The sequence below is a fragment of the Pinus tabuliformis genome, chromosome Q, assembly GCF_031772625.1.
Source record: "Pinus tabuliformis cultivar Carrire ecotype Pingquan chromosome Q, CPIR1, whole genome shotgun sequence".
Lineage (NCBI taxonomy): Eukaryota > Viridiplantae > Streptophyta > Pinopsida > Pinales > Pinaceae > Pinus > Pinus tabuliformis.
Genome location: NC_142296.1, coordinates 3,021,674 through 3,047,843, shown reverse-complemented (window position 1 = coordinate 3,047,843; position 26,170 = coordinate 3,021,674). Strand labels below are relative to the sequence as shown.

General features: G+C 33.9%; 1 protein-coding gene and 1 pseudogene across 1 annotated transcript; both read right to left on the bottom strand.

The window, feature by feature from the left end:
* Positions 1-7,749: 7,749 nt before the first annotated feature.
* On the bottom strand, positions 7,750-8,385 carry LOC149217977 (uncharacterized; annotated as a pseudogene).
* A 371-nt stretch (positions 8,386-8,756) lies between these two features.
* On the bottom strand, positions 8,757-11,211 carry LOC149217976 (soluble inorganic pyrophosphatase 4-like). Its single transcript, XM_089383698.1, has 4 exons — positions 10,956-11,211; positions 10,470-10,498; positions 8,918-8,983; positions 8,757-8,798 (listed from the first exon to the last, which is right to left on the bottom strand). Exons 1-4 carry the CDS (start codon positions 11,125-11,127, stop codon positions 8,757-8,759), a joined length of 309 nt encoding a protein of 102 aa, XP_089239824.1. The 5' UTR covers positions 11,128-11,211.
* Positions 11,212-26,170: the final 14,959 nt, after the last annotated feature.

The window sequence follows — 26,170 nt, the reverse complement described above, 5'->3', positions numbered from 1 at the left end:
CAGCAATATTTATGGGCAAAAACCATTACAATAATATTTATCAAGGTATTATAGCTCATTTTGTCACTAACAGGCATGTGAACCATGCCAAATAACCATATTGACTTATATATATAATAAAATTTGATACAAGTTTATTTATCAAGACTTTATAACTCATCATGTTACTAGCAGGGATTTGAACCATACCACATAACCTGTATATAATAGGCGAACATCATTAAAAGAGAAAAAATTAATTAATAATAATATTATTAATTACCATTTAATGTTATATTTCGATTATAATATTATTTATTTTTTGTCTCTAGTTAATTAACCATTGTATCTCTACCATATTTATTTTTTCTTTGATTCTAGCTATCTATCTCTTTCCTAAAGATGAACCATAGTAAGTGGTTCAAAACACATTGACCAAAAAAACTATATGTAATTGATTTAGAAAAACCTCAATATACAATAATATTATTAATGAAAAAATGAAATATTTTTTTTTTTATAAATACTAATTTAGATAACAAATTATTTAATTATTTTTCATATTTTTAATATTAAATATTTATTTTTAAAATTAAACAAATTTTATAATAAGAACCATATAAAACTAAAATTATAATTTTTTAAAATTAAAAAAATAATATGGTTTAATTATATATATGAGATAATTCAATTTCAATATTATTTTAAAATTATATTTAATTTTTTGTTTTATCTAATTTGGATCGTTGAATAAAAGAAGATCCCAAATTTAGGTATTATAATTAAGGTTTTGGAATATCTTGTTGACTCTATTTTTAAAATTTGATGAAGAGCATAAACCATAATAAATATATGAAAAATATGTCATTCAAGCCCTAAATGGTCAAACAAACTAAATTAATACTTTAATATATAAATAATATATATTAGATATAAAGTAAATTTACAGAATTTAATAAATGACAATCGGAAAAGTGTAAACTTTAATTAAGTTATAGTAGTTATTAATATTAATATTTCCAATGTAACTATATTAGTAAGAGTCTTATTTATATTAATATTAAAAAGAATTTAAATTATATTAATAATTTTATATAACCATCTAAAAGGTGCAAACTTTAGTTAAACTAGAGTAGTTCTTAATATTAATTTGTCTAGCGTACTTGTATTAGTAAGAGTCTTATTTATATTAATATTAATAAGAATTTAAATTATTCTATATTAAATTATAATATTGTGGTCTATGTGAAAATGTTTATATAGATTAATAATACAATGTATTATATAGTATAAAAATTAGCTATATATTAATTAAATTTATAATATATTAGAAAGTATTACTTATTATTATTATTTTTGTTTAGGAGGGGTTATTGATTTTTATTTATCTCAATATTATTGTCTCTATTAATATTATTACGGTTTTTTTTTAATTTCGAAAGTCTTTTTTTTTTTTTTTTTTTTTGTAATAGAGGTTTTCTTTAACAAGGATTTTTGCATTCTCTATGCAGACATATTGTTTGGTGTTCATAGTATGTTTTATAATAGCTGAGTTTTTTGTCCTTTCATGTTTTATGTTTGCATTGTGCTCCTCGATTATTTCTTTAAAGGTACACCCAATGTCTCTGATATAACATTTACCACATGAACATTCTATCTTGTAAACACCTTTAAATTGGAAGGGGTCAATGTCATCCTTTACAGATCTCATCATTTGTCTGGTGGTGGTTTGGGGTTTAAAACATGTTTTAATCTCTTTCTTCTTCAATATTTTGGAAATCTTGTTACTGATTCCCTTACGATAAGGTAGATATGCAGTGTTCCCATGGTTATGGATGTTAGATTTAGGATGATCACCGTCATGCCTTAGAGCTTTTTGGAATGCATTCTTAATATCTTTCATGCTATATCCAATGTTGATAAAGAATTTTATTAAATGCTCTTTTTCATCAACTCCAAAGATTTTGAAGGCTCTAGAAGCCAAGGTTTTAATGACCCTGATATTTTCTAAGGGATGATGATGAGAGTCTGTGTGAAGGTAATTTTTTGTGTGTGTTTTCTTCTGATAGACATTGTAATATAATTTTCCATAAGGTTTCCTTATGATAAGAATATCAAGGAAGGGAATGCATCCAACTTCTTCTTCCTCCATGGTGAATTGAATGTCTTTTGAGATGTTATCGAGGTGGTGTAGAAATTTAGTTAGTTCCTCTTTTCCATGTGGCCATATGACATTGGTATCATCAACAAATCTTTTCCAAACCTTATGTTTTAGATGATAAGTATTAAGGGTGTCGCTTTCAAAATTTTCCATGTAAAGGTTGGCCATTACTAGAGAAAGACGAGATCCCATTGCCACCCGACTCGTTTGTTCATAAAATTCTTCTCTAAAGCTAAAAAATGTGGATCTAAGACAAACTTCAACAAGTATAGCTATTAGTAGGTTAACTATTTCTTTGACTACAAGAATTGCCTCTTCTAGGGTGATCTTAGTAAAGATGGATACCACATCGAAGCTAATAATAATGTCATCTAGGCTGATTCTATCCTCCTTGATCAGTTGAAAAAAATATTTCAAACCCTTGATGTATGAATATGTATGGCCAACTAATGTAATAAGTGATTTTGCCTCAAATTTTGCTGATTGGTAGGTTGGAGATCCAATAGTGTTCACTATTGTTCTTAACAGAACACCATTCTTGTGAATTTTTTGGGCACCATAAATTCTACATGTAATTTCTCTTGAAGGCATCAATCTCTTTTTGATACTTTCATTAAGGTTGGAAGATATTAAAACTTTATAAACCTATTTTATCACTTTAGAGATAAGATTACTAGGTAACTTCTTGTAACTTACACTTTCATTTAGATGCTCAATCATTTTCATGTCATAACCTTCAGATTCATTACCACAATAACCCCACCTTTATCCGCTTTCAAGATAAGGGACAAGATGTTCTTCTTTGCTAATGTTATATCTAGTGGCTTTGGCACCTCTATGATGGAATTTTTTTCTTCAATAGTTAATGATTATACACTATCTTCTATAATAAAAAATTAAATATTTTCTCTAAAACTCTTTGTTCAACACTATTGAATACAAAATTAGAAAGTAACTCTATTTAATACCAATTATAAAATAAGTTGTGAGCTATATTCAAAAAATTTATTATATTTAATTTATTAAAATTACAATAATTTAATTTTTTATTATAATTAAAAATAAAAAATATATAATGGACTATATCAAAGCTTTTAACACAATATCCAAATTTTAATCTTCATATTAAAAAGTAACTATAAAATTCAAACAAAATTCATTTCTCTTATATTAAAAATATAATTTCAACATTGTAATATTCACTCTTATTAAATATGTAATTATTTAAGTTTATTACTACTTGTAATCTGTTGCGATCCCATTCGACTCCACGACTTTCAATGACAAACTCAAGAATTACAACTTCAAATTTAATGACATAATGACACAGTTTTATATAATGACCTACATATCTGTTGGGAATAATGCTTATTTTGTTATGTAAATTGCTGACAATTTAGTCAACAAATTTTGTGATCTCTGTGCAGCAAATTATTAGGGAGCTCAGTGCTCACAAATAGAAGAGTGTTAGAATATTGGTAGTGTTAGTAGATTTGTTTCAGAGTTGATTGATAATCATATTAGTAATAATTTTACTATATAAGAATGTAGTTAATGGTTTAATAATATATGAGATTTACAGCAGGTTTGTGTGACACAATAAGTGTGTTTTATTTGTTTCATTTTTTTTTATATGTATTTTTCTTCATAGTTATGTTGGCTTATCAGCTGGCTTAAAGAGGGCCATTTTGCATTCTACAAGTGGTATCAAAGCAGGTAAAATTGTTTTGGGTTAAATTTTTATTGTTGGAATTTTGCCAAAGTTAATCATGTCGAATTCTAACCAGATGCCAGTTCTAGAATTTGATGGAAACGATTATGATTATTGGTGCATTAAGATGCTAACCATTTTTATTGGAAAAGATTTGTGGGAGATTGTTGAATCAGGTTATCAGGAGCCAACTGATTGGAATTCCCCTTACAGCCAATGCAAGAACAACCAGAAAGGAAGGAAGGAAGAAGAATGCTCAAGCTTTGTTTCACATTCTGATAGCTCTTGAAAAGAGTTTATTTCCAAGAATATCAGGAGCAAAAACTGCCAAAAATGCCTGGAAAACTATACAAGAAGCCTACCAAGGTAGTGATCAAGTTAAGGTGGTCAAGCTTCAGACATTGAAGCGAGAGTTCGAGAATTTGAAGATGCAAGAAGCTGAAAGTGTGAGTGACTATTGTGTGAGAGTCAAAGATGTGGTCAATAAAATGGCTACACTTGGAGAAACTGTAAGTAATGAAGTTTTAATTAAAAAAGTATTGAGATCTTTAACACATAGATGGAATCATGTTGCCATAATCATGGAAGAAAGTAAGGATTTGACAAAACTATAGTTTGATCAATTGGTTGGATCTTTGATGTCTCATGAAGAAAGATTGAATGACACTTTTGAAGTTGTAGAGAAAGCTTTTTCCTCTAAATTACAAATTACAAAGAATGAAGATGCAAGCAACAGTAGTACCAAAAGAAATCAAGGTCAAGGTAAATGGTAAAGCCAAAATTATTCAAGAGGTAGAGGAAGAGGTGGCTCAAGTGGAAGAAGTAGTTTCATAGGTAGAGGTAGAGGTAGATTTGATAAGAGAAATGTTCAATGTTACTATTGTAACAGGTATGGCCACTTTGAAAGAGAATGCAGATTGAAAGAAGGTGAAAATGCTAATTATGCTCACGAAAGTGGTGAGTATCCTCGAGATCATTTATTTTTATCTTATGCCAAAGGTGAAAATACTAGTAAAGATGTTTGGTACCTAGATTCTGGATGCTCTAACCATATGACAGGGAATGAGAAGTTGTTTTCAGCAAAGGATGAAAGTTTCAAATCCAAGATCTAGCTTGGTGATGATAAATCATTGGAGGTTGCTACTAAAGGAGCTATGGAGGTCCAAACAAAATAAGGTATAAAGAGTATTCATGACATTTATTATACTCCACAATTGAAGCATAATTTGTTGAGCGTTGGGCAGCTATGTGAGAAAATTTGTAAAGTAGTCTTTGAAAATAAGACATGTACTATCTATGATAAGAATAAGGGAAATAGAGTGAACAATGTTGTGCCTATGAAAAGAAATAGGATGTTTCCCTTGAGGTTTGATGAACATAACAACAATCTTGCAAATATGGCTTATGAGGATTCAAGTTGGTTATGGCATCTCAGGTATGGACATTTAAATTTTCACAGATTGAATTTTCTAACCTCACATGCATTAGTTTCTGGTTTGCCCAAGGTAGAAGAGCATAAGGAGGTTTGTGAAGGATGTGCTAAAGGAAAGCATGCAAGGGAAAGGTTTCCAAAGGGCACTGCATGGAGGGCTCATCGCCCACTTCAGCTTGTTCATTCAGACATATGTGGTCCTATCACTACTACATGTAGGGGGGTTTTAAGACAATATTTGAGTCAATTGTCTTAAATTAAGACAAAAAGAAACTTGTGTATTTTCTTAAATATTGTCTTTAAGTGGGTGTCTCAAAATATAATGTCTCAAAATTTTGTCTCTATAAAGACAATATAGAACACATATTATTATTGTCTCTATAAAGACAAGAATTATTGTCTATTAAGAGACAATTTGATTTGTCTCTCTAGAGACAATTTCATTTGTCTCTCTAGAGACAACTTCATTTGTGTCTCTTTAGAGACAATTACATTTTTGTCTTTTTATAGACAATAGCTGAGATTAAAAACACATTGTCTCTATAGAGACTAAATGCTCATATTTCAAACTATTGTCTCTCTAGAGACAATATAAAAAAATATTTAAAAAAATAAAAATAAAATCATTTTGAATGTTCTTTCAAAGTAGTTTCACATTCAAAGTTCACAAATAGTGATTTTAATTACCTTAAATCTTTGTTGTTTATGGATACCAATAGAATAAAAAATAGATAAATCCATTATTTTCAACGCTAACAACAAAGTAATTTTAAATCTAAATGAAAAAACAATTCTGGAAAGCAACATTGAAAATAATAAGGCAACATGCTTATATTTTCTGAAAATGCATTCACGTCATTTGAACATGCAGGATCCTCAGTTGGAACTTCATTTTAAGACATAGTATGAGTCAAAAAAGAAATGTTCTAGATTTCTCCATCCTACAAGAGGGTTTACTCTCTAACATAGAAATTCAAAGCTTCAATCACATTAAATGGTGGAAATTAAATTCATATCCAGTTGTTAAACCACAATTTCAATACCCTTGTATAATTGGAATTGGCTTCCTTGATAAAAAAGAATTTTGATAATGTATATGAATTTGAATTTACAATTGATTGGAAATTCTGTCTTCATGAAGGTTTTACAAAAGATGAAAAATTGACACAGGTCCTGGCAACATGATATAGGCCAATTCTCAATCTATTGGTGACCTACATAATTATCTTCTCCACTATTGGCTTTCACAATTCGAGTTGGCTCCATCTCCTGTTGCAGCCCAAGAATTGTAGCAATTGGTATCCAAATTGGTGGTGATATAGTTCCCGAGGAAGCTTCATATCCAATGAATCTAATTCGGGTAATGAACTATTATGATCAACTTCATAACAAGTTAAAGTTGTAGAAAAGTCTCTATCACTAGATGTTTTCTCAGCACTTAATCATTTCTTGGAGGCACACCAAACCACCCATCCTTCTTCCTGTTAAGAATAAAATAATAAATTCCTGTAAGGCAAGTTTTATACCATTGCTCAACCATTTCCAAGAGAGCTACTTACTGAAATAAAATAAAATAAATGTAGTGCGTACCTGAAATAGAAATGTGTGCACTCTTAGTATTTCTTCATTATCACTTGCCTTGCCTTGCATGATTCCCCGGAGCACCTGCAAATGCAATAGTAGAGTCATTTTATTTTTTTATAATAAAAACCCCTACCATCTTTATAATAATTAATAATTGAAATAAAAATAAGATTCTGCAAACTTATTAAACTCTCAATATAAAAATGGATCAAAAACAAAACCAATATACTCTTTAATATAAGCATAAATTTTAATGATGATACCATCTCTATTTTTGGTTGGTAGCACTGTTTGTTCCCAATCAAAGCCCAAAAATGTCGTGAATACTAGTGAAAATACTAGGTAAGTTTCAAACCCTTTTAAAATGAAAGTACATCACCTATTTTTCTCTGTAGTGGGATGGGAAGTATTTGAAAACTCTTATTAGAAGAGTGAACAAAATCTCTGACTAAAACTTGCAGAATCTCAATCAACATTAATACTCAACAATCATATGGGATTTTCCCTAAATGAGGCTTTTATAATTATATATTTATTAATTTAAATTTAAATATAAAATTTAAAGAATTATAATTATTATATTATAAAACTCATATAAGAAATTAGTATAACAGCTCCCTACACTAAGCTGTACATCACAAAAATAAAAATAAAAACCTGCAATAAGATGCACATCACAATAATCAAAACCAAAGTTATAATTAGAGAATAACCAAACCGAGTGTATCACAGTAATCAAAATCAACATTGTAATTAAGGAATAACCAAAGCCATCGTTATAATTAAGTAGTGGTACGTAAATCCAGCACAGGTTAATGAAAAAGAAAAACTACTTATTTGTTTCTATATTCCTTGTATTGAAGAATTTCATTAATAAAGTAATTAACTTGTGCCTCTGTCAAGCATCTCCTGGTATTGCAGCAAAGACATCCTGTTCTACATCTTCAGTTGCTCATAGAATTTAGCAATGAATTCCTCAGCATGCCTGTCAACCTGATGGTCATTATCTTCACTGAACGAGTTCGAGATCCTTCGACACATCGGAGACAACAAAGGGCTCAGCCTCTGAAGAGCAGGCAACTTGTTATGATCAAGGCAATCCTTGCTGAAGTATTCATTGTTGTGATCCAACTTGGGAAGAACAATAGTGTTAGGCTCTTCCTTTTCTTCAAATTGATGTGGATGAATGCATGGAAAGTGAAGCATATGTGTGGGAAAGTAGTGATGTTTTCTCTTGGCCATGTTGAAGATGGCAGGGCTGTTGCTGCAAGAGAATTCATATTCTTGAAGCCCAAAGCCACTCTGGTTGCTACTGTCTTTGGAATGGTGGAACACCAAATTCCTCAAGCTTTTGCCATAGACTTTGCCTCTCTCCATCATCAAATGAATGTCCATGAGCATCTTGCGCTTGGAGGTGAGGCCTTTTCTGATCATGAAGAAAGCTATCCGCACAAGTCTCCAAAGACCCTTTGATGAAACATGATTTACACCAAAATGGATATTCTCCATTTCTTGCAATTTCTGATCAAACCTCACAAGTTCTGATACTCACACAAAAAAAAAAAACCAATCTGATCAACTTCTATTAAAAAACCAGGAGGAGGCTTGAACAATACAAAGGTTTACAATGCCTACGAGATGTGAAACCTCAAAAGGTGAGCCGATGAAAGGGCATGGAATGCCTCTAGCTTATATTTACTAGCAATTGTCCCAAAAGGTACAAAGAGAGGCCGATAGGATTATTAAATTGGAATTTTTGAATTTTTCTGGAAGAGTTAATTGGTTTGTACAAAACCTTGTTTTCACATGGTCTTTCGGAATGGCTGTGGTCATTTAGTTTCCAACTTCTAAGTTCTCCCTTTGACAATTCGGGATTCTAGAACTCTCTACTACACATGGCGATAAACTAATGAGTACAAAATTCGATCTACCTACATTTATAGATTACAAAATAAAAACGTAATTAAAGATTAACCTAAAATATGGTACCCAATAAAACTATTTACAAAAATAGCACTTATTTCAAAGGCTCAAAATAAATAAAGCTTACCTTGATCAGACCAGTTTTTTTGTCGAGCTCATATTTCACCTTACTCCCCTTCCCAATTTCCACAACCTGAGTATCGAAAAATAAGAAAAAATGATAAGTGAAATGAAATCATGGATTGGATAATAGCATGTATGATCATGCCTAATTGTGGTCCTTGGAATCCTTATAAAATATAATTTCTAATCTTGATTATGTATGAGATAACAGAGATAATTATCCATACCTATAAGAAGCTCATTGTCTAGGACATCAGAAACCATATTCTATCAAGCTTAGCAATGAAAAGTTGAAACACTGTGCAAAGGGTTAATCTAAGGGCTCTGTGAGGAAAGGCCAACGATAGTAAGCACAAAAGCAAAGTATCAGGGACAAAGATATGAAGGGCATACTTTTGGGCACACTATAAAAAGCAGAAAAATAATGAGATAACAAAATGCTCGTCCTAGATACAATTTTAATAACAAAAAAGCTGCATATCCAAGGAGGCCAATCAATGTAATGCCGAGCCACCTTTTATCTATGTAAGATTAAGATCTAATTCATTTTATAATTTCTACATGAAAATATAAAACAATGATAGCCTATTGCGAGAACAAGGAAAGATTTACACAAGCTTTCCTAATTGCAATCAAGTAAGCACTAAAACAGTAGCTGTAGCAGCATCATTGTTAGTAATGGCTCCTAACTAAGCGCTTGGGAGTAAAAGAAGTTGTGGATGAGCTACAAAACAGTATTTGATATCATCTTACAAGTAGATAAAAACTCTGCCAAGTGCATGATTATAGGTGAACTGACCAAACAAAGATGCTAAAATAGGTAAATCGAATAATAGATAATAACTCTGCCAAGTGCGTGATTATAGGTGAAATGACGAAACAAAGATGTTAAAATAGGTGAATCGGATAAGAGATATGAGCTTATTCAAATGTGGTAAATTGATAACATGTTTCTACTATTTGAATGCGATATGCCTTTCAAGTAGCCCATTGGGTTTTTCCTATATAGACAACATTTTACTACGAGTTTAGTAAGGAGCCAATTACTTGTTCCACCATGTTTATAAAAGCATTCCTAGCTTATGCTTGAGAGTGTGAATATGACAGACAAGAGACAATCATATTTTCAAAGATGCAAAGGTGTTAGATCCTAGAAGCAAGCTCTAGTTAAAAAAAGGAAACAAAAAAGAAAACAGCATGATTGATGTGATCACACATTTCTACTATTTGAATGCGATATGTCTTTCAAGATACCCACTGGGTTTTTCCTATATAGACAACATTTTACTATGAGTTTAGTAAGGAGCTGATTACTTGTTCCACCATGTTTATAAAAATATTCCCATCTCATGCTTGAGAGTGTGAATATGACAGACAAGAGACAATCATGTTTTTCAAAGGCACAGAGGTGTTAAATCCTAGAAGCAAGCTCTAGTTAAAAAAGGGAACCAAATAAAAAACAGCATGATTGATGTGATCACACCTTAGGCTTTATCCTATCCTTCAAAGCAAGGAACACATTCTATAAAAATCAAAGAGGGATACTAGGTACTTACACAATTGAACACCGAAGGAGCTCTAGGTCCTGCAGCCAGACATTGAATTTCACATTTATATCAACCAACCCAAATAAAAACCAAAGAAAAAATCTAGGAGACTAATTATTACTACATTTCATGGGCAGCAAAGACATTAGTATAGTGTAATCTATCGCTGAACCGGTAAAGAGTCAATAAATCACAAGATAAAGGCATTTATGGATAAAAAAAATTTCAGAACCAAATAATAATTACTAACAGATTGCATGCAAGGATAGGTGTGCTAGCTTTTATGTAAACCACTTAAGTATTGAAGACACCTCCTGATGATCAATATAATGTATAATCAATTTATTTTTGTTATGTGTGAATGTACCCCCTATAGTTGAATGTTACATAAATAACCTATATCCAAAGTGATCATTATAAAGTTACAAATGACACCACATCATGGCCATTATCAACAAAACAAACAATGAGGCAAAAAAGGTTCTTAGCACTTACCAATCTCAAGATCATGCCAAGGATGTGCAACAATAGATCTACGTGATAGAGATGAAAGAATCCTTTCATTCAGAGGTGGATGAGGAAAGCATGATTCTCCTCCGTTTCTTGGACCTTCAGCACTAGGTGGAACAGGTATCTTTGTCGGAACATCAGCACTAGGTGGAGTCATGTTTGAATACAGGGAAACAAGTGTCTTCGCTTCAACTAAATGTGTAATAGGCCTACCAGTTGATCCTTGGCAGATTACAGTTGACTGGACCTGCAATTGGGTGAATTACATAAACGATCAAAACCAAAAGCTTATGTTTGTATATGAGATAAAAATCCAAGAATATTTCAAGGACATATAGGCAAGCAACCAAATAATAACCGGACAAAGCATAAGAAATTGATACATGAAAACAGAGCAGGCTAACTAGAAACATTGTAAGACATTGATCTGTAAAAGTAGAGCCAAATAAAAAGTAGGTACATGAGCCAGAGGTTTACTTTTTCATTTCAATCCAGAATAATAAAAACCATTTGCAAAACTGCTATGAGAAAGAGTTGGCATCATATAACTTGTGAAGCCTTTTTTAGCAGTACCACAGGTGCAAACGTATAATGCAAAACATTGTATAAATTTTTACCCCTGCCAACTACAAAGTCTAATTTTTGCAACATTTGCAAGACCAGAAAATCAGGCCTTCAAGGGTAATTTAAGGATTTTGATGTGAAAAATTGGGCAAATTAAGCACACAAAAACTTTCATGTGCACTTAGTTCTGAACAACTAGGTTTTCACAAAAAAAGGAGCAACAAATAGTTCAGAACAAACAGATGCATTTGGAAACTTATTTTACACATAATCCCAAGAGAAAAACCAACGTAGGCATTACTTTAAAGGCCTGCATTGCATATGCATGGAATGAAATCAATGGAAATTAAACACATGATCCATGGTAAATAAAAACATGACAACTTATTTTAGATAATGTCAGGAGCAGGAAAAACTGATATTAACTCCAGAAAATTCTTTTAAGAAGATAATCAAATTGTAGCAGTACTTCCTTGCAAGATGGGGGGTGCTGCATATTTGGAAAAAGCGAATATATGGTCTGTATCAGTGTCATACCCTGCTGCCTAGTAAGTCCAGAGAGTTTTGATATATTCAATGTTCTACTATCTAAATCTAACGAGCTTAAATGGCCCGGACAAGGCTTAGAACACATCCTCCAGTCACAAGGTTTGGAAATGCTGGTAGCCTTACATTTAGAGCAAGACATCGATCATCCTCCCTTATGAATCTTGATAAAACAATAGCATAGGAATTTGTATGAAGAGACTCGAGCATTAGAAAAATACTGACAAGAAATAGATCAGTGCATGTGTTGTGCACGCTCCATCTCATAAACAGAACGAATGTGTAACAATTGTATATACCTATTACCCAGTTGGATGTGAAAAATGGTGTATATATAGAGCATATACATGAATTATAATTGTGGCAGAATAAAAAATGCATGGAAATGCTGGCAACCTTAGATTTCTAGCAAAATCAACGATACGAATATATACAATTTCATGAATTAGACTTGTAGCACCTCAAAAATGTTTGAAAATGCTGGCAATCTAGGATTAATAGAAAAAAACATCGACCATCATCACTTGCGAGCCTCAATAAAGCAATGGCGAGGGAATTTGTATGAAGAGACTCTGACATTCGCTAAAGACTAACTAAAAATAGATGCGTGTGTTTTGTATGCTCCAACTCCTGAACAAAAGGGATGACCAGTAGGCCTGTTCCGTGTTGGATGTAAACAATGGTGGATGTACAGCATGTATACAGGAATTGCAACGAAACATTAAAATAGGATATAAAGACACCCTGGGCATACATCCACTCAGCGCAAGATAAAATCGATGGAAGTATACACATTAAGTATATGCCGAATCGCAATAAAAGACGTGTGCAACTTGTTTCCACAAACTTTTCACACAACTTCTGTTAGGCCCCTATACTACTAGTGTAACACATTATTGTTATTAGTACTACCCACTTATTATATTGTTGTACCCATGTAGTGCCCATATTGTTACTATTGTGCCCAATAGAAGCCCACTATTGTTATTATTGTGCCCTTACATTATTATTGTTATGTCAGCTCTGATTATGTTATGACCCCTTAGACTCCTATATATAGAAAGGAGGTCTTTTCATTTGTATCATCCAAGAATTGTTCATTTATGTAATGTAAAGGAGGTTGCCCCCTCGAAGAGGCTGAATTCTAAGGCGTGGATCTATCTTTTCTATCTTTTTCTTGAGCTGGTTCATAACATTTGGCATCAGAGCTTTGGATTCTAGGGTTTCGCTGCTCCAAACAAGTCATCGTGGCATTTTTGCTATAAAAGTTTTTCTGCGATGTTTCAAAAGCTAAAAAAAAAAACCCTTTTGAGAAGAAATCACGCTGAATCTTGGGTCCAAATTTCAGAGCTTTTTGCACTATATTTGCGGAGATATGATATGAGGAACTTGGTCTTTTTGCAGACTCTTGAATTACATTCCAAACAGGTGACCTGGGGAAAATCATCATAACTTTCTCTCTGAGCATCGAATTGAAATTTCGTGAGAAGGTATAGAAATAGGATAGACTGTAGTTTCTTGTATATCTTTTTTAGATCCAAAGGTCGAAACACTGACTCGTGGCATGTCGTACAAGTTTGCTCTACTGAACTAGTCTATAATCAGGTCATCTTGGGAGATTGTGCATAACTCTTCCTTGGAGAATCCAACGTGGATCAGACTAGTGGCATTGGAAAGAGGACACAGAGGGCTACTACAGGTCGCAAGTTTAGAACTGGATGATCCGTAATTGCAGAGATACATCAGATTCAATATCAAGCTTCTACAAAGTGAAAAAAGGTGTGTATTTTTTTAAATTTTTGCATAAGCTTGGTTTGAAAAATTAGTTTGAATTGGTAATTGATGCCCCGAGGAAAGAAAATGTAATCACCTAGTAAGCAACCTAAAATCTCTAGCATGACTTATGAAGAAGAGGAAGAAATGCAACATGATATATCAAAATTACGAGACCAAGTGCAACAAGTGTCACTTGCACAAAAAGCAACAGAATCTAAGATGGATGGTTTAAGGAAAGATGTAGAAGCTAAGATGGATGGTTTAAAGAAAGGTGTAGAAGCTAAGATGGATTGTTTAAAGAAAGGTGTAGAAGCTAAGATGGATGGCATGAAAGCTAAGATGAATGGCATGGACGCTAAAATTGATGGCATGGATGATAAGATGGAAGAATTGAAGATAAATATGAATAAGTTGCTACAAGAAATGGTCACTAATGGTGAAAGGGTAGTAAAGGAAACTCATGATGAGAACAAAAGAAATGTTAATCATGATTCCATAGACTCTAATGTTCGATCGAAGACCCACCATATTCCAAAAATCGATATGAGGAAGTTTGATGGGAAGGATCCCGCAACATGGATATTACAAATGGAGCAATTTTTCGATCTCAATAATGTGCAAAACACACAAAAGGTACGTATTGCAACTTTATATTTGGAACCAAATCAGTTTGTATGGTATCAATGGCTTTACTCTCGTAAACAAATTATCACTTGGGCAATTTTTACAGAAGAATTGATAGCACATTATGAGGATACAAAAAGCAACACTTTTTTTAGCCAATTGATAAGTCTCAAACAAAAGGGTTCAATAATGGAGCACATTGAGGAGTTCCAAAAATTGAACATAAGGGTAAAAAATATTCCAGAGGAGCATAGGATTGATGTGTTCATAGGGACTTTAAAGGATAATATCCAACATGATGTTCACCTTTGGGAACCTGATTCATTAGAGAAGGCATTCAAGTTAGCAAGAAAAATGGAAAGCAAAATTATGGCAACCAGGAAGCATACCACTCACAACTATAAATATGGAAGTGTTGTTGCCCCTAGTCTTCCACAACCTATAAGGTTGACACAACAACAATTGGAAGAAAAAAGAGCAAAAGGGCTTTGTTATAGTTGTGATAGCAAATACACTAAAGGTCATAAGTGTGCTGAGAAGAAATTATTCTACATAGATTGTGAAGAGGAAGAAGAAAAGGAGCAAGAAAGGTCAAAAGAAGAGGATATACTCCAGGAACAAAGCCTAGATAAAGAAGAAATGAATCCAATCATATCTTGTAATGCATTGGCGGGAATTACCACTCCTCAAACCATCAAGATAGAAGGACAAATCAAGAAGAAAAAGGTAATAGTGTTGATTGATTCAGGAAGTACCCACAATTTTATTCATTGTAAGGTAGCAAAAGAATTGAATTGCTTCTTATATCCAGCACTAGAGTGTCAAGAGATGGTTGCAAATGGAGGAACAATAAATTACTCTGGAAAGTGCCATAATATCAAGCTATCCATGGGAGAAGATGTATTGACTAGCCCAATGCTTTCCATTCCAATGGGAGGTGCTGATGTTGTACTAGGAGTCCAATGGCTACAATCCTTGGGTACAATAGCTTTTAATTTTCAAGAACTTTTCATGAAATTTTCTGTGGAAGGAAAGGAAGTTGAATTAAGGGGTATTGTAGGGAAACTGGGAAAGATAATCAGCTCTAACAGTATGACAAAGCTTCTAAAAAAGGAACAAAGAGATGTAATTTCACAATTATGTTCGCTAGATGTTTCCACATTGGAATCATCTATTTCTCTAGATCTCCAAAAAGTCTTGGACAATCATTCCAAGGTATTTGAGACTCCCAAAGGTCTCCCACCTATTCGTGATCATGATCATGCTATTCATCTGATTCCAGGAAGTGTTCCTCCAAACATCAGGCCGTACAGATATCCCTATGCCCAAAAGAGTGAAATTGAAAATATGGTTGCATAAATGCTAGAGGTTGGTATAATTCAACCGAGTCAAAGTTCTTTCTCTGCTCCAGTAGTATTGGTGCACAAGAAGGATGGATCATGGCGCATGTGTCCGAATTATAGGAAGCTCAACTAGCTCACTATTAAAGATAAGTTTCCCATTCCTGTCATTGATGAATTACTGGATGAATTGCATGGATAAATTTACTTCACCAAGTTGGATCTTCGTTCAGGATATCATCAAATCAGAATGAAGACTGAAGACATTCCGAAAACAACATTTAGAACTCATGAGGGTCATTATGAATTTTTGGTCATGCCTTTTGGCCTTACCAATGCACCTTCAACATTTCAAGGTTTGATGAATTCCATTTTCAAACCATTCCTTAGAAAATTTGTGTTAGCATTTTTTGATGATATACTAATCTATAGCAAGTCTTGGAAGGATCATGTTGAACATGTTGAAAGGGTGCTACAACTATTGGAGGAGAAACAATTATATGCAAAAAGATCCAAATGTTTATTTGGAGTACAAGAGGTGGAATATCTGGGTCATATTGTATCTCATGAAGGAGTTAAGGTAGACCCTAGCAAAATTAAAGCCATTAAGGAATGGAAAATCCCCACATCCATAAAGCATCTGCAAGGATTTCTCGGGTTGACAGGGTATTATCACAAGTTTGTTAAGAATTATGGGAGAATAGCAGCACCTCTAACAACATTATTGAAGAAAGATGCATTTTCATGGACTCCAGAAGAAACAAAGGCCTTCGAGCATCTTAAAGAGGCAATGTGCCAAGCACCGGTCTTAGCTACACCAGACTTCACAAAAACCTTTATTGTGGAATGTGATGCTTCAGGAAATGGAATTGGTGCTGTTTTAATGCAAGATGAAAGACCCTTTGCTTTCGAAAGTCGTCAAATCAAGGGAAAGTTTTTACACAAAGCTATTTATGAGAAGGAAATGTTGGCAATACTCCATGCACTTAAGATCTGGCGACCCTACCTAATGGGAAGACACTTCAAGGTAACAACAGATCATGATAGCCTTAAATACTTTTTAGAACAAAGATTATCCTTTGAAGAGCAACAAAAGTGGGTCACAAAGATGTTGGGTTATGACTTTGAAATAATCTACAAAAAAGGGAAGCAAAATGTGGTGGCAGATGCACTCTCAAGAAAGGATGAGGATGTGGAAGAATTTTTGTGCGTCATTTCTATTATCCAACCAGATTGGATAAACGAAGCAAGGGAGGAATGGAAGAATGACGAAGAAGTATGGCCACTTATTCAAAAGTTGCAAAAGATCCCAATTCAAACAATATTGCCAGAAACTGAAGAGGAAGGAAAAATCATATTGGAACCTGGAGCAGTCATAGAAAAAAGAACCCGACAGCTACAAAATCAATCAATTTCAGAGTATCTCATCAAGTGGAAGAACTTACCCACTGAAGATTCCACATGGGAGGACAAGAATTTTATACAGAAGCATCAAGAACTACTCAAGCGTTGAGGACAACACTTTTTGAAGGAGAGGGGCATGTTAGGCCCCTATACTACTAGTGTAACCCCTTATTTTTATTAGTACAACCCACTTATTATATTGTTGTACCCATGTAGTGCCCATATTGTTACTATTGTGCCCAATAGAAGCCCACTGTTGTTATTATTGTACCCTTACATTATTATTGTTATGTCGGCTCTGATTATGTTATGACCACTTAGACTCCTATATATAGAAAGGAGGTCTTTTCATTTGTATCATCCAAGAATTGTTCATTTATGTAATGTAAAGGAGGTTGCCCCCTTGAAGAGGCTGAATTCTAAGGCGTGGATCTATATTTTCTATCTTTTTCTTGAGCTGGTTCATAACAACTTCATCGAATCAGACAACAACATTAAATGATGCACATACATCCATTCCTCTGCACCACATAAAATGGATGGACATATACACACTATTTATACACCAAATCCTGATATAAAGAACATCTGCACCTTGTTTCTCTGAACTCCTTACACAAACCCATCGAATTAGACAAAAAAATGTGATATTCTCAAATAGACAAAATCTTAGAATAAATATGTACTCAATTTCCCAATACAAAGACCTCATAAGATTTACAATACAACCTATCCCGCAAGAGTAAACTGACTTCATTACAATGGGAAAAAAACATCAAAGAGCCCTCTCGACAGAAAGCTCTGAAACAACGACAAAAAATATAACTTGCAAAGATCAGTACAAAATCCTAAGATAACATTCCTTCCATGTAAAATCCACCCATTCGAAACAAAACAGATCAAACTTCAAAACTTTAACAGCCTAGGGTTTCCAACACAGGCCATCCGCGCAATGTTAAGATAAATCTCGGCTAAAAAACCGATCCCAGACAAATATCTTAACACAAGATCCCGCAGCAAGTGCCCTCGCAACAGTCATGAGATTTAAATTCCTCAGTTGAAGAAAAAGAAACTGGCATTAAATGAAGAAGAATAGCAAAATGAAAATAGGGCATGCACTTACCTGGTGTATCAGCCACTAAAGCCCAAAATTCTTGAAGCTTGGAACCAAGTATAAAGCCTCTGAGAGCAGTGATGCTGTGCTGTGCTTGGCCACTTCCCGCGCCTGTACATTTATAGGAGGGAAGGCATCCGATTTCATCAATGGGAATGAATGGAGGGCGCAGATAAAGGGATCGAAAAGGGTATCATTCTGTGATTCTCGATGTCCATCCAGTTCAATTTGCGTGTGTGAGTGGGGACGGAGGGTAATCTACTCAATCTTATTCATTCCTTTGTTCCTTGCAGAAACCTTCTTTGTTCCTTGAAACCCTCTATGTTCCTGTATATACTTATGAATACAAATTGGCAAAACCAAAGTAATTAAGGTATCAAACCAATGAGTAATGTTCTTATGTATATATATTGGAAAACTAAGTCAATACTACCTAATTTAACTAGCATTTATTTTCAAATAATCAAGTATCAAAACCAACGAGTTATGATGATATCTATGTGAATCGTAAAAGTAAGTCAATACTACCCAATTTAGCTAGCACTATAAATATTATTCAAAGACACAATGATAAGCATTAAAATTTTGTTGAATACATCTAGTTACTTGTCATGTCTTCACTGCTAAGTTTTGGTACAATTATAGAGTATCACATTGTGATGTAAATGTGGTCTAAATTAAATTTTTTTTAATTACACCATTTATTACTATATCCACTAAACATAATACAATGACCACAAGGTACCACTACTCATACTAACATGACAAAAACACTATAACAAATAGATTTTCACTACCATGGACATAGATAAATTAGGGATTACTTTTTCACATGTATAAAAAAATATATACATATAGTTTCCCATTGTTACTTCTATCACACTACTTATGACAACACTTACTTTAAGACAATCTCCCCTTAACAATAAGGACTTGATTATTGAAGCAACCTAATTTAATAATATAAAAGAGAAACACATTTATTATATTGGGACAAATATACTAACCTTGGATCTATCAAGGGAGGAATGGGGTCATATTACTATAAGTGAAAACCTCTTTTACAATGTGAACTTTTGAGTAAATTTTTGCATCATATTTATCATCTCAGCACTTATAGATCTATGTGAGTTCTCTTAAACAATTTTATCTTAATTGTTTTAAAACTAACACCGGTTAAGTCAAGTTGACTATTCACTTTCCAAGGCAGAGAATATGTCAACTTGGCAGTTACCTGCATTATAACTTAATATTAAATACTATTCTTATTTTTTCTATTAATATGAATGCTTCTAATATTTAATATATTGTTAAGTAGATTACCCATTGAATAATTAGTGAAGTATCTAATATTGGATGAGAGAGTTGTAAGGCTAAAATTTTGGCTACCATGGGTTAAATTTGGTGTTTGTATCATGCCATGCAAAATTAGATTTCACACCTCTCCAGGAATCAATCAAAATAATTTACACATACCAATCAAAGGCATTCAATAGATGGTTAAAGTAGTGGTTGGGAGGAGTTCATTGTTAGAAACATCCAAGGGTTTCCAAACTAGAGAATCCTTATGGCAAGGGCTTGCACCTCTTCCTTTATTTCTTAAACTAGGCTTGAGATTTATCTTAATATTGAACATTTGCATGAGACATAACTTAATTTATTTTCAATATATTTTTGCTTTAAAGAAGGCAAGATATGCTACCATGATGCAATACAATGATTCACCAACATTGGGCACCAAACAAATGAATTGGACCATGGATGTTATGTACGATGACAATCATCCACAATAAACTATGATTATTAGCCACTCTGCAATCAAAGGCACAATGCAGGGACAACATGTATCCATCTTAGAGGATAGTGGGGAAACCCAAAATTTTATTGATGCATAGTTGGTGGAGTGTAGAGGCATTCATAGATTGATATATATCCTGAACAACGTGGGTGAGAGAGGATGCCCATGCTTCACCTTAGTTGTCTTCTTGATTGTTGGTTAGATATGTTGATGATATGGTTGATGGTTCGATATTGAAGTCAAAATCCTCCCTTAACCCTTTAGCCAAAAAGATGTCTCCTCAAGTATCTCCAATAATATCATATGAAGAGTCATAATATTTAACTTGGAATTATGGCCCACCATGATCATCTAATAATTAATTGAAATAGCAGTAGACCCCAATTTAGGGATTGGGTGGATCATATGGTGGGACTATGCTAGTGGGAACCCTAAATAAATGACTTGAAACCCCCTTGATTTTCTACCTTGATGGCATTCATCTCCCAAATTTCTTGTTGGATACACAAGTCCTGAAAACATGACAAGGAAGATGAGAGGAAGTTGACAAGGACATTAGGTTTTCATAGAACATCATAAAGTGCATCCACATGGATGAAGATGGAATGGGAATTAAGGTCATAAAGTCATAAAGGTCACAAAGGTGCATCAAAATATTTTTGGAGTGTCCCAAAGGTAAATATACAATTCTTGTCTCCTATAAAATAAAATGTACATTTATTGTGGCCGTGATAGTATCCACAAGATTCTTAGAACTAGTGGTATAGTGTTTGGCAATGAATGAATAAGCAAGAAACCATAAGCAAGAAAATGGGGAAAGTATCTAACAAATATGGTTAGAGTACACATCAAATTCCCCATCCTTGAATGAAATGGTGGTTTACACAGGGCTCATGAGAGAATATGGGATGGAGGGTAGATTGGCATGGTCAGAAAATGAGAGAAGGGTTTTATCTACTAAAGGAATATGGGATGGAGGTTATGTCTAAGTTCAGGGAGGCTTTTAGCTTTTTTGACAAGGATGGAGGTGGATGTATCACAACAAAGGAGCTCAGGACAATACTGCATTCTTTGTGTCGAAACCCCAATGTATATTGGAAGTGGTCCAAATGTTTTATATTCAATAATCCAGTCGTGAATACAATCAACCACAAAAGAGTAGTTATAATCTACCTGTAAATGAAACATATTAAATACACCATTCCAAAATGATTTTTCTGAGGAGAATCAAAGAAATAGATGAGTCTGGCTATCCATCGCCTCCATACATAGTAAACAACAACCAGGCCCACTCTTTCCTTTACGACACATTGTCTCATGCCAAGATGAAGCCAAAAATATACATTTACTGATATTCTTAAGCAGAGCGAAAATATGAAGCCAATATACAGAGATTCTCTGAAGGACTGCTCGAACTAGAGTCAACTTGCCTCTTAGGGAGAGCCACCTCTGTGCCCATGATAAAAGTTTACAGTGGATTTTCTCTATAAGTCAACTCCAATCCTTAATTCCATAACAATTAGGTTGGAGCATAAATCTAATATTTTCAAAATCTGCATCCAATGCAGTGGAGATAACACCAAAAATATGATAAATCTCCAGTATCAATGCATCATCTCGGTAAGAAGAAATCATATGAGATTTATTATTATTCATGAGGAGTGCAGATACCAATCAAAAGAGGTCAATCTACCAAATAGTAACACATCATCGAAAAATATCAAAGGAGTAGCTGTGACTTGTCTACATACACAATTACATTTAATCCATCTACCTCCACACCTGCAACCAAAATTACTGCCCTTGTGAATTTTGTGACTAATTCTTCCACAATCGAATATTTTATCCTCAATGTCTTCTTCTCACAAAAGTTGTCATAGATACTTTTAAGTAGGGATATTGTCTACTAACAAATATTATGTAATTTGCCTCCACCATCCTTGTAGAAATTATTTTGTAGAGTTGCAACTACTTATGAAGTTTTAATCAAAATCACAAGACACAAACCTACTCTATTGCTCTCTCGAACTTAATTCACAATTTAGAACAAAAATTTCATACATGCAATAAGAAATAACACGCATGCACACATAATTTTTCCTGAGGAAAGAAATATGCTAAAAAACCCAATCTCTGCTTGCATTAATATGATGAATAGAAATGTATTGCAATTTATTTTCTCAACTGAGCACAACCTGCAAGTGAATAACCTGTCTCTCGTCTCACTGAGAAGCTATAACCCAGACTTAGTAAATTTCTACCTCTGTTTGAGCCCATATTTCCTTGCGCAATTCCTTGAGAAATTAGGCCACTATTATTTAGGAATTTTTACAAAATGGATTGTGAAATTCCCAAGGTTGATCATGTGACTACATGCAACACCTGTACACTCAAGGCTAGTCTACAATTGATGTTACATTGCCTTGGAATCTCCACCATATTTGGGTAACTCGAATTCTCCATGCACTAGATATTTTGGGTTGATTGATCAATTAACTGGATGATCACTGAGTTTGACTAAAGTCCCACTGCACAATTGGCCTTCCACTAGTATGGGCTCTGAAATGTTCCATGATAATTGCTTATTCTTGGGGCTTGGTTTTCAAGGCAAAGTCCAACGTTCACTCTAGACTAACTATGATCATCAATAACCACTTGGTGAATGCTAGTAGTCAACCAGTAAACCAACCACACAAGAATTTGAAACCGAATAGGTCAAAATGAAAATTAAGTATGTTAACGCAATAGTTCAATAAGAACTTGAATATTTCCATTAAAGGAAATCATAACACAAGAAAAAACACAACAAAGTATAAGTGATCTGAATGATGATGTTACCAAATATGTAAGTGAAGGACTCAGAAATTTATAGTGATCATGGGAATGATAGATATTGAACACAGCATGATGATGTTGTTGGGGAGGGATATATCATTGTGGAGGGATGGATTTAGTTTCTAAAAGGGTCTCAACTCAATCTACCCAGTTGGATGGATTGTTTATCTCAGATACATTGAGATTCGTTAAATTTATCTTATCAGGTTCATGAGGGTAGGAGAGGGAGGTGAAATAGAGATGGGAAGCTTAGCAGTCATCCAGAAGGAAAATATATGCCTGCATGTAAAGGTAAAGGGAATGCTAAGGGGGTAATTTGATTCAAAGAAAGGGTGAATTATGCTTCCCTGAATGGACATCATGAGACTATGTTTAAGATTCACCATTCTGAAGCTACGAGAAGACTATAGTGTAAGCACAAGAGAGAAGCTAAAAATATTGTGGGTTGTGAAGAGGGCCAAGAAGGCCCCTTCTGGTTCTTCCTCTTTTATATTGGAGACACAAGATTTAAGAGTGTTTATATGGTAGCAGTAAAGATGAGATGGATTGTCAAGCATATGCTGTCAAGGGTGTTGTTGGACTGTCACAGTGGAAGAAATGATCTAATGGATAAAATGAATGTCTACTGAAAAAGAAAATTTCAATGTTGAGGAGCAACTTGGGAGGGGTAGCTGATGGTTCCCTAAGCTAGGTCAGGTGCTTGCAATGGATTAACGATCAACTTCTGCTGCAAAGTCTAATGAGGAGTATGATTATGCAATAATTGCACCTGAAAAATTAGAAGTCAAAGTCTAGGACTCATTATAAAAAAGCGGTTCAAACAATAACCACTAAGTTTTGAATGGGATCTAAAATTTGACTTTCTCAAAATTGAATGAAGTTGGAACCACTCTGAAACAACTTGAAACAATTAATGTTAATACTAAAAATTTAAGTAAAAGCTGACATTATCCTTATCTTTCCTTTTCAAAAAGGAATGATAAGGGGAATGTCAACTTTTACTTTAAATTTAAAAATTAAATATTACCATTAATTACTAGGGTTAGGTTTTGTAGGGCCCTCGAGTTAATAATTTTTTTTCCTTTTCATTATTTTTTATTAAAAAAATATTATTTGGTGGTCATTAGCTATGTTGCACTACATTCTTCAGAATTGGTCAGTTTATTAGAGAGCTAGTGAATTTGGTGTTTTAAGGTTAGTTCAATACAAGACCAACCTTAGCCAATCTGAACCACCAAACTAGACTAGTACAACTCTAAAACCATTGGAAACAACCAATTCCACTAGTTCTAGGCTAGTTCCAATAAGAGTTTTCCCTTCTCATCTTCCTCTGAAATAGTTTTGTTGGATCCTTTCAGGAATGGTGATTTGGAAAGTGCCATAAACTGTTGAATTGTTGTGAGCACCTAAGATCATAAGTAGTTAAGCCTTGGCAAACAAAAATTTACAAGGACCTAGTACAGACATCCCAAAAGATATTTAGTGAGGATGTGCATGCAAGGAACTATTACAGACCTCCCAAGATACTTAGTGAGGACGTGCATGACCAAAAAACATAAAAAAAAAATTATCCACCCTCAAAAACCATCCCTAAAACATTGAAGTGTGGTGCAAAACAAATTGCTGGTAGGCTATTAATGCTACCAACGATCATTCGCTCTCTAATTTCACAAGAAGATCCTAATCAAGCTACCTCCTCCACTATGTTTATAGCAAGTTCTTGCAAATGTGTGAGCTACAAGAAATTAAAACTACCTTCAAATCTCCACCAATCTTAGGGAACTTGACTTGTCTTCATGCCCCAACTATTTTGGGTTGATTTATCAGTTAACTAGATGATCACCAAGTTTGACTAAAGTCCCACTGCTTAAATGACATTCCACTAGTTCCTCCAAAAGTTAGAACTAGTTTAAGTGACAACAACCTGAGATAATTGACCTTTATTGCTACAAGTTAGCAATCACATGTGCAGAACTGAACTCTAACTCCTCCAACTTGAATTTATTGAGTAAACTAGGTGACACAAGCCATGTCACACAAGTTAACATCATCCAAGTTGTCTGTTGATGTGGAAATTTGAATTTTTTCAATTTAATCAAGGAAAATTCAAATTGAGAATTTTTTGCTGCATTTTTCAACACATAGTTCATTGGAATGTATTACTTTCACTATGAACTTGGCATAGTTCACATGTTAAGTTCATAAGGTTTTGGGCTGATGTGGTTCCATGTGTTGTGTATATAAATAATAGGTGTCCAACTCTTGCTATTAGAAACAAGACTCCCTATGAAATGTGGTATGGCCACATTCCTTTAGTGAGGCATCTCAGGGTTTTTGGTTCCTGATATTATGCCTTCATACCTAAGGAACAGATAAAAAAACTTAGTGCAAGGAGTCACAAATGTATCTTCTTTGGGTACTCATACCTCCAAAGCATACCATCTCTATGATGAAGTGAATAAGAAGTTTATAATATCTAGAGATGTGATCTTTCTTGGGTCTTCCAAGATTGACAATGTTGTTGAGTGGTAGCTTAATTGTTTGGATATATTCGAACATGCAAAGTATTTTCAAGAGTTTGATAGTGAGATTCCACATCTCCTTCTCTTAGCTCTATAATTTCTATGAAGATCCTTGAAGAAATCAGGTTGAAGGAAATTCCTTCACCTACTTTGTCAGGAAAGAGCTAAGAGACTATTGGCAGCAGGTAGCCAAATCTGACAAGCGGTGAGGGTACATGCAAGATACAAAGCAAGGATTAATTCAAAAGAGTAATGCATAGGAGTGTACTGACTACATACATATCATCAAACATCTTTCATCCCACTTAGGATGCCTTGCATCGTGCCTAGTTAGTCATAAGATTGTGTTGGTCACAACCTCAATAGCTTAAATAAACAACTGGTAATACTCTTCATCTTCTAAGCTATGTAATAAACAAGTGAAAGGGAGCAAGACACGTAGAGCAAACACATGGAATGACTTTTAGTTCTTGCAACCATGAATGTCATTGAAGACGGAATGATACGACAATGATAAGCAAACTTTTAAGCTACATTAAGAGGTGTATTTCAAAAGATGTGCTTTGTTTTCCATACCTAGCCTCCAAAGGGTTATGCATCAGGTGGAGTCTTCATGCGGTCCTAATATTCTATCATACCTTGGGTTTCTTGGTCTGCTTATTTTTCTCCTCAGCTTC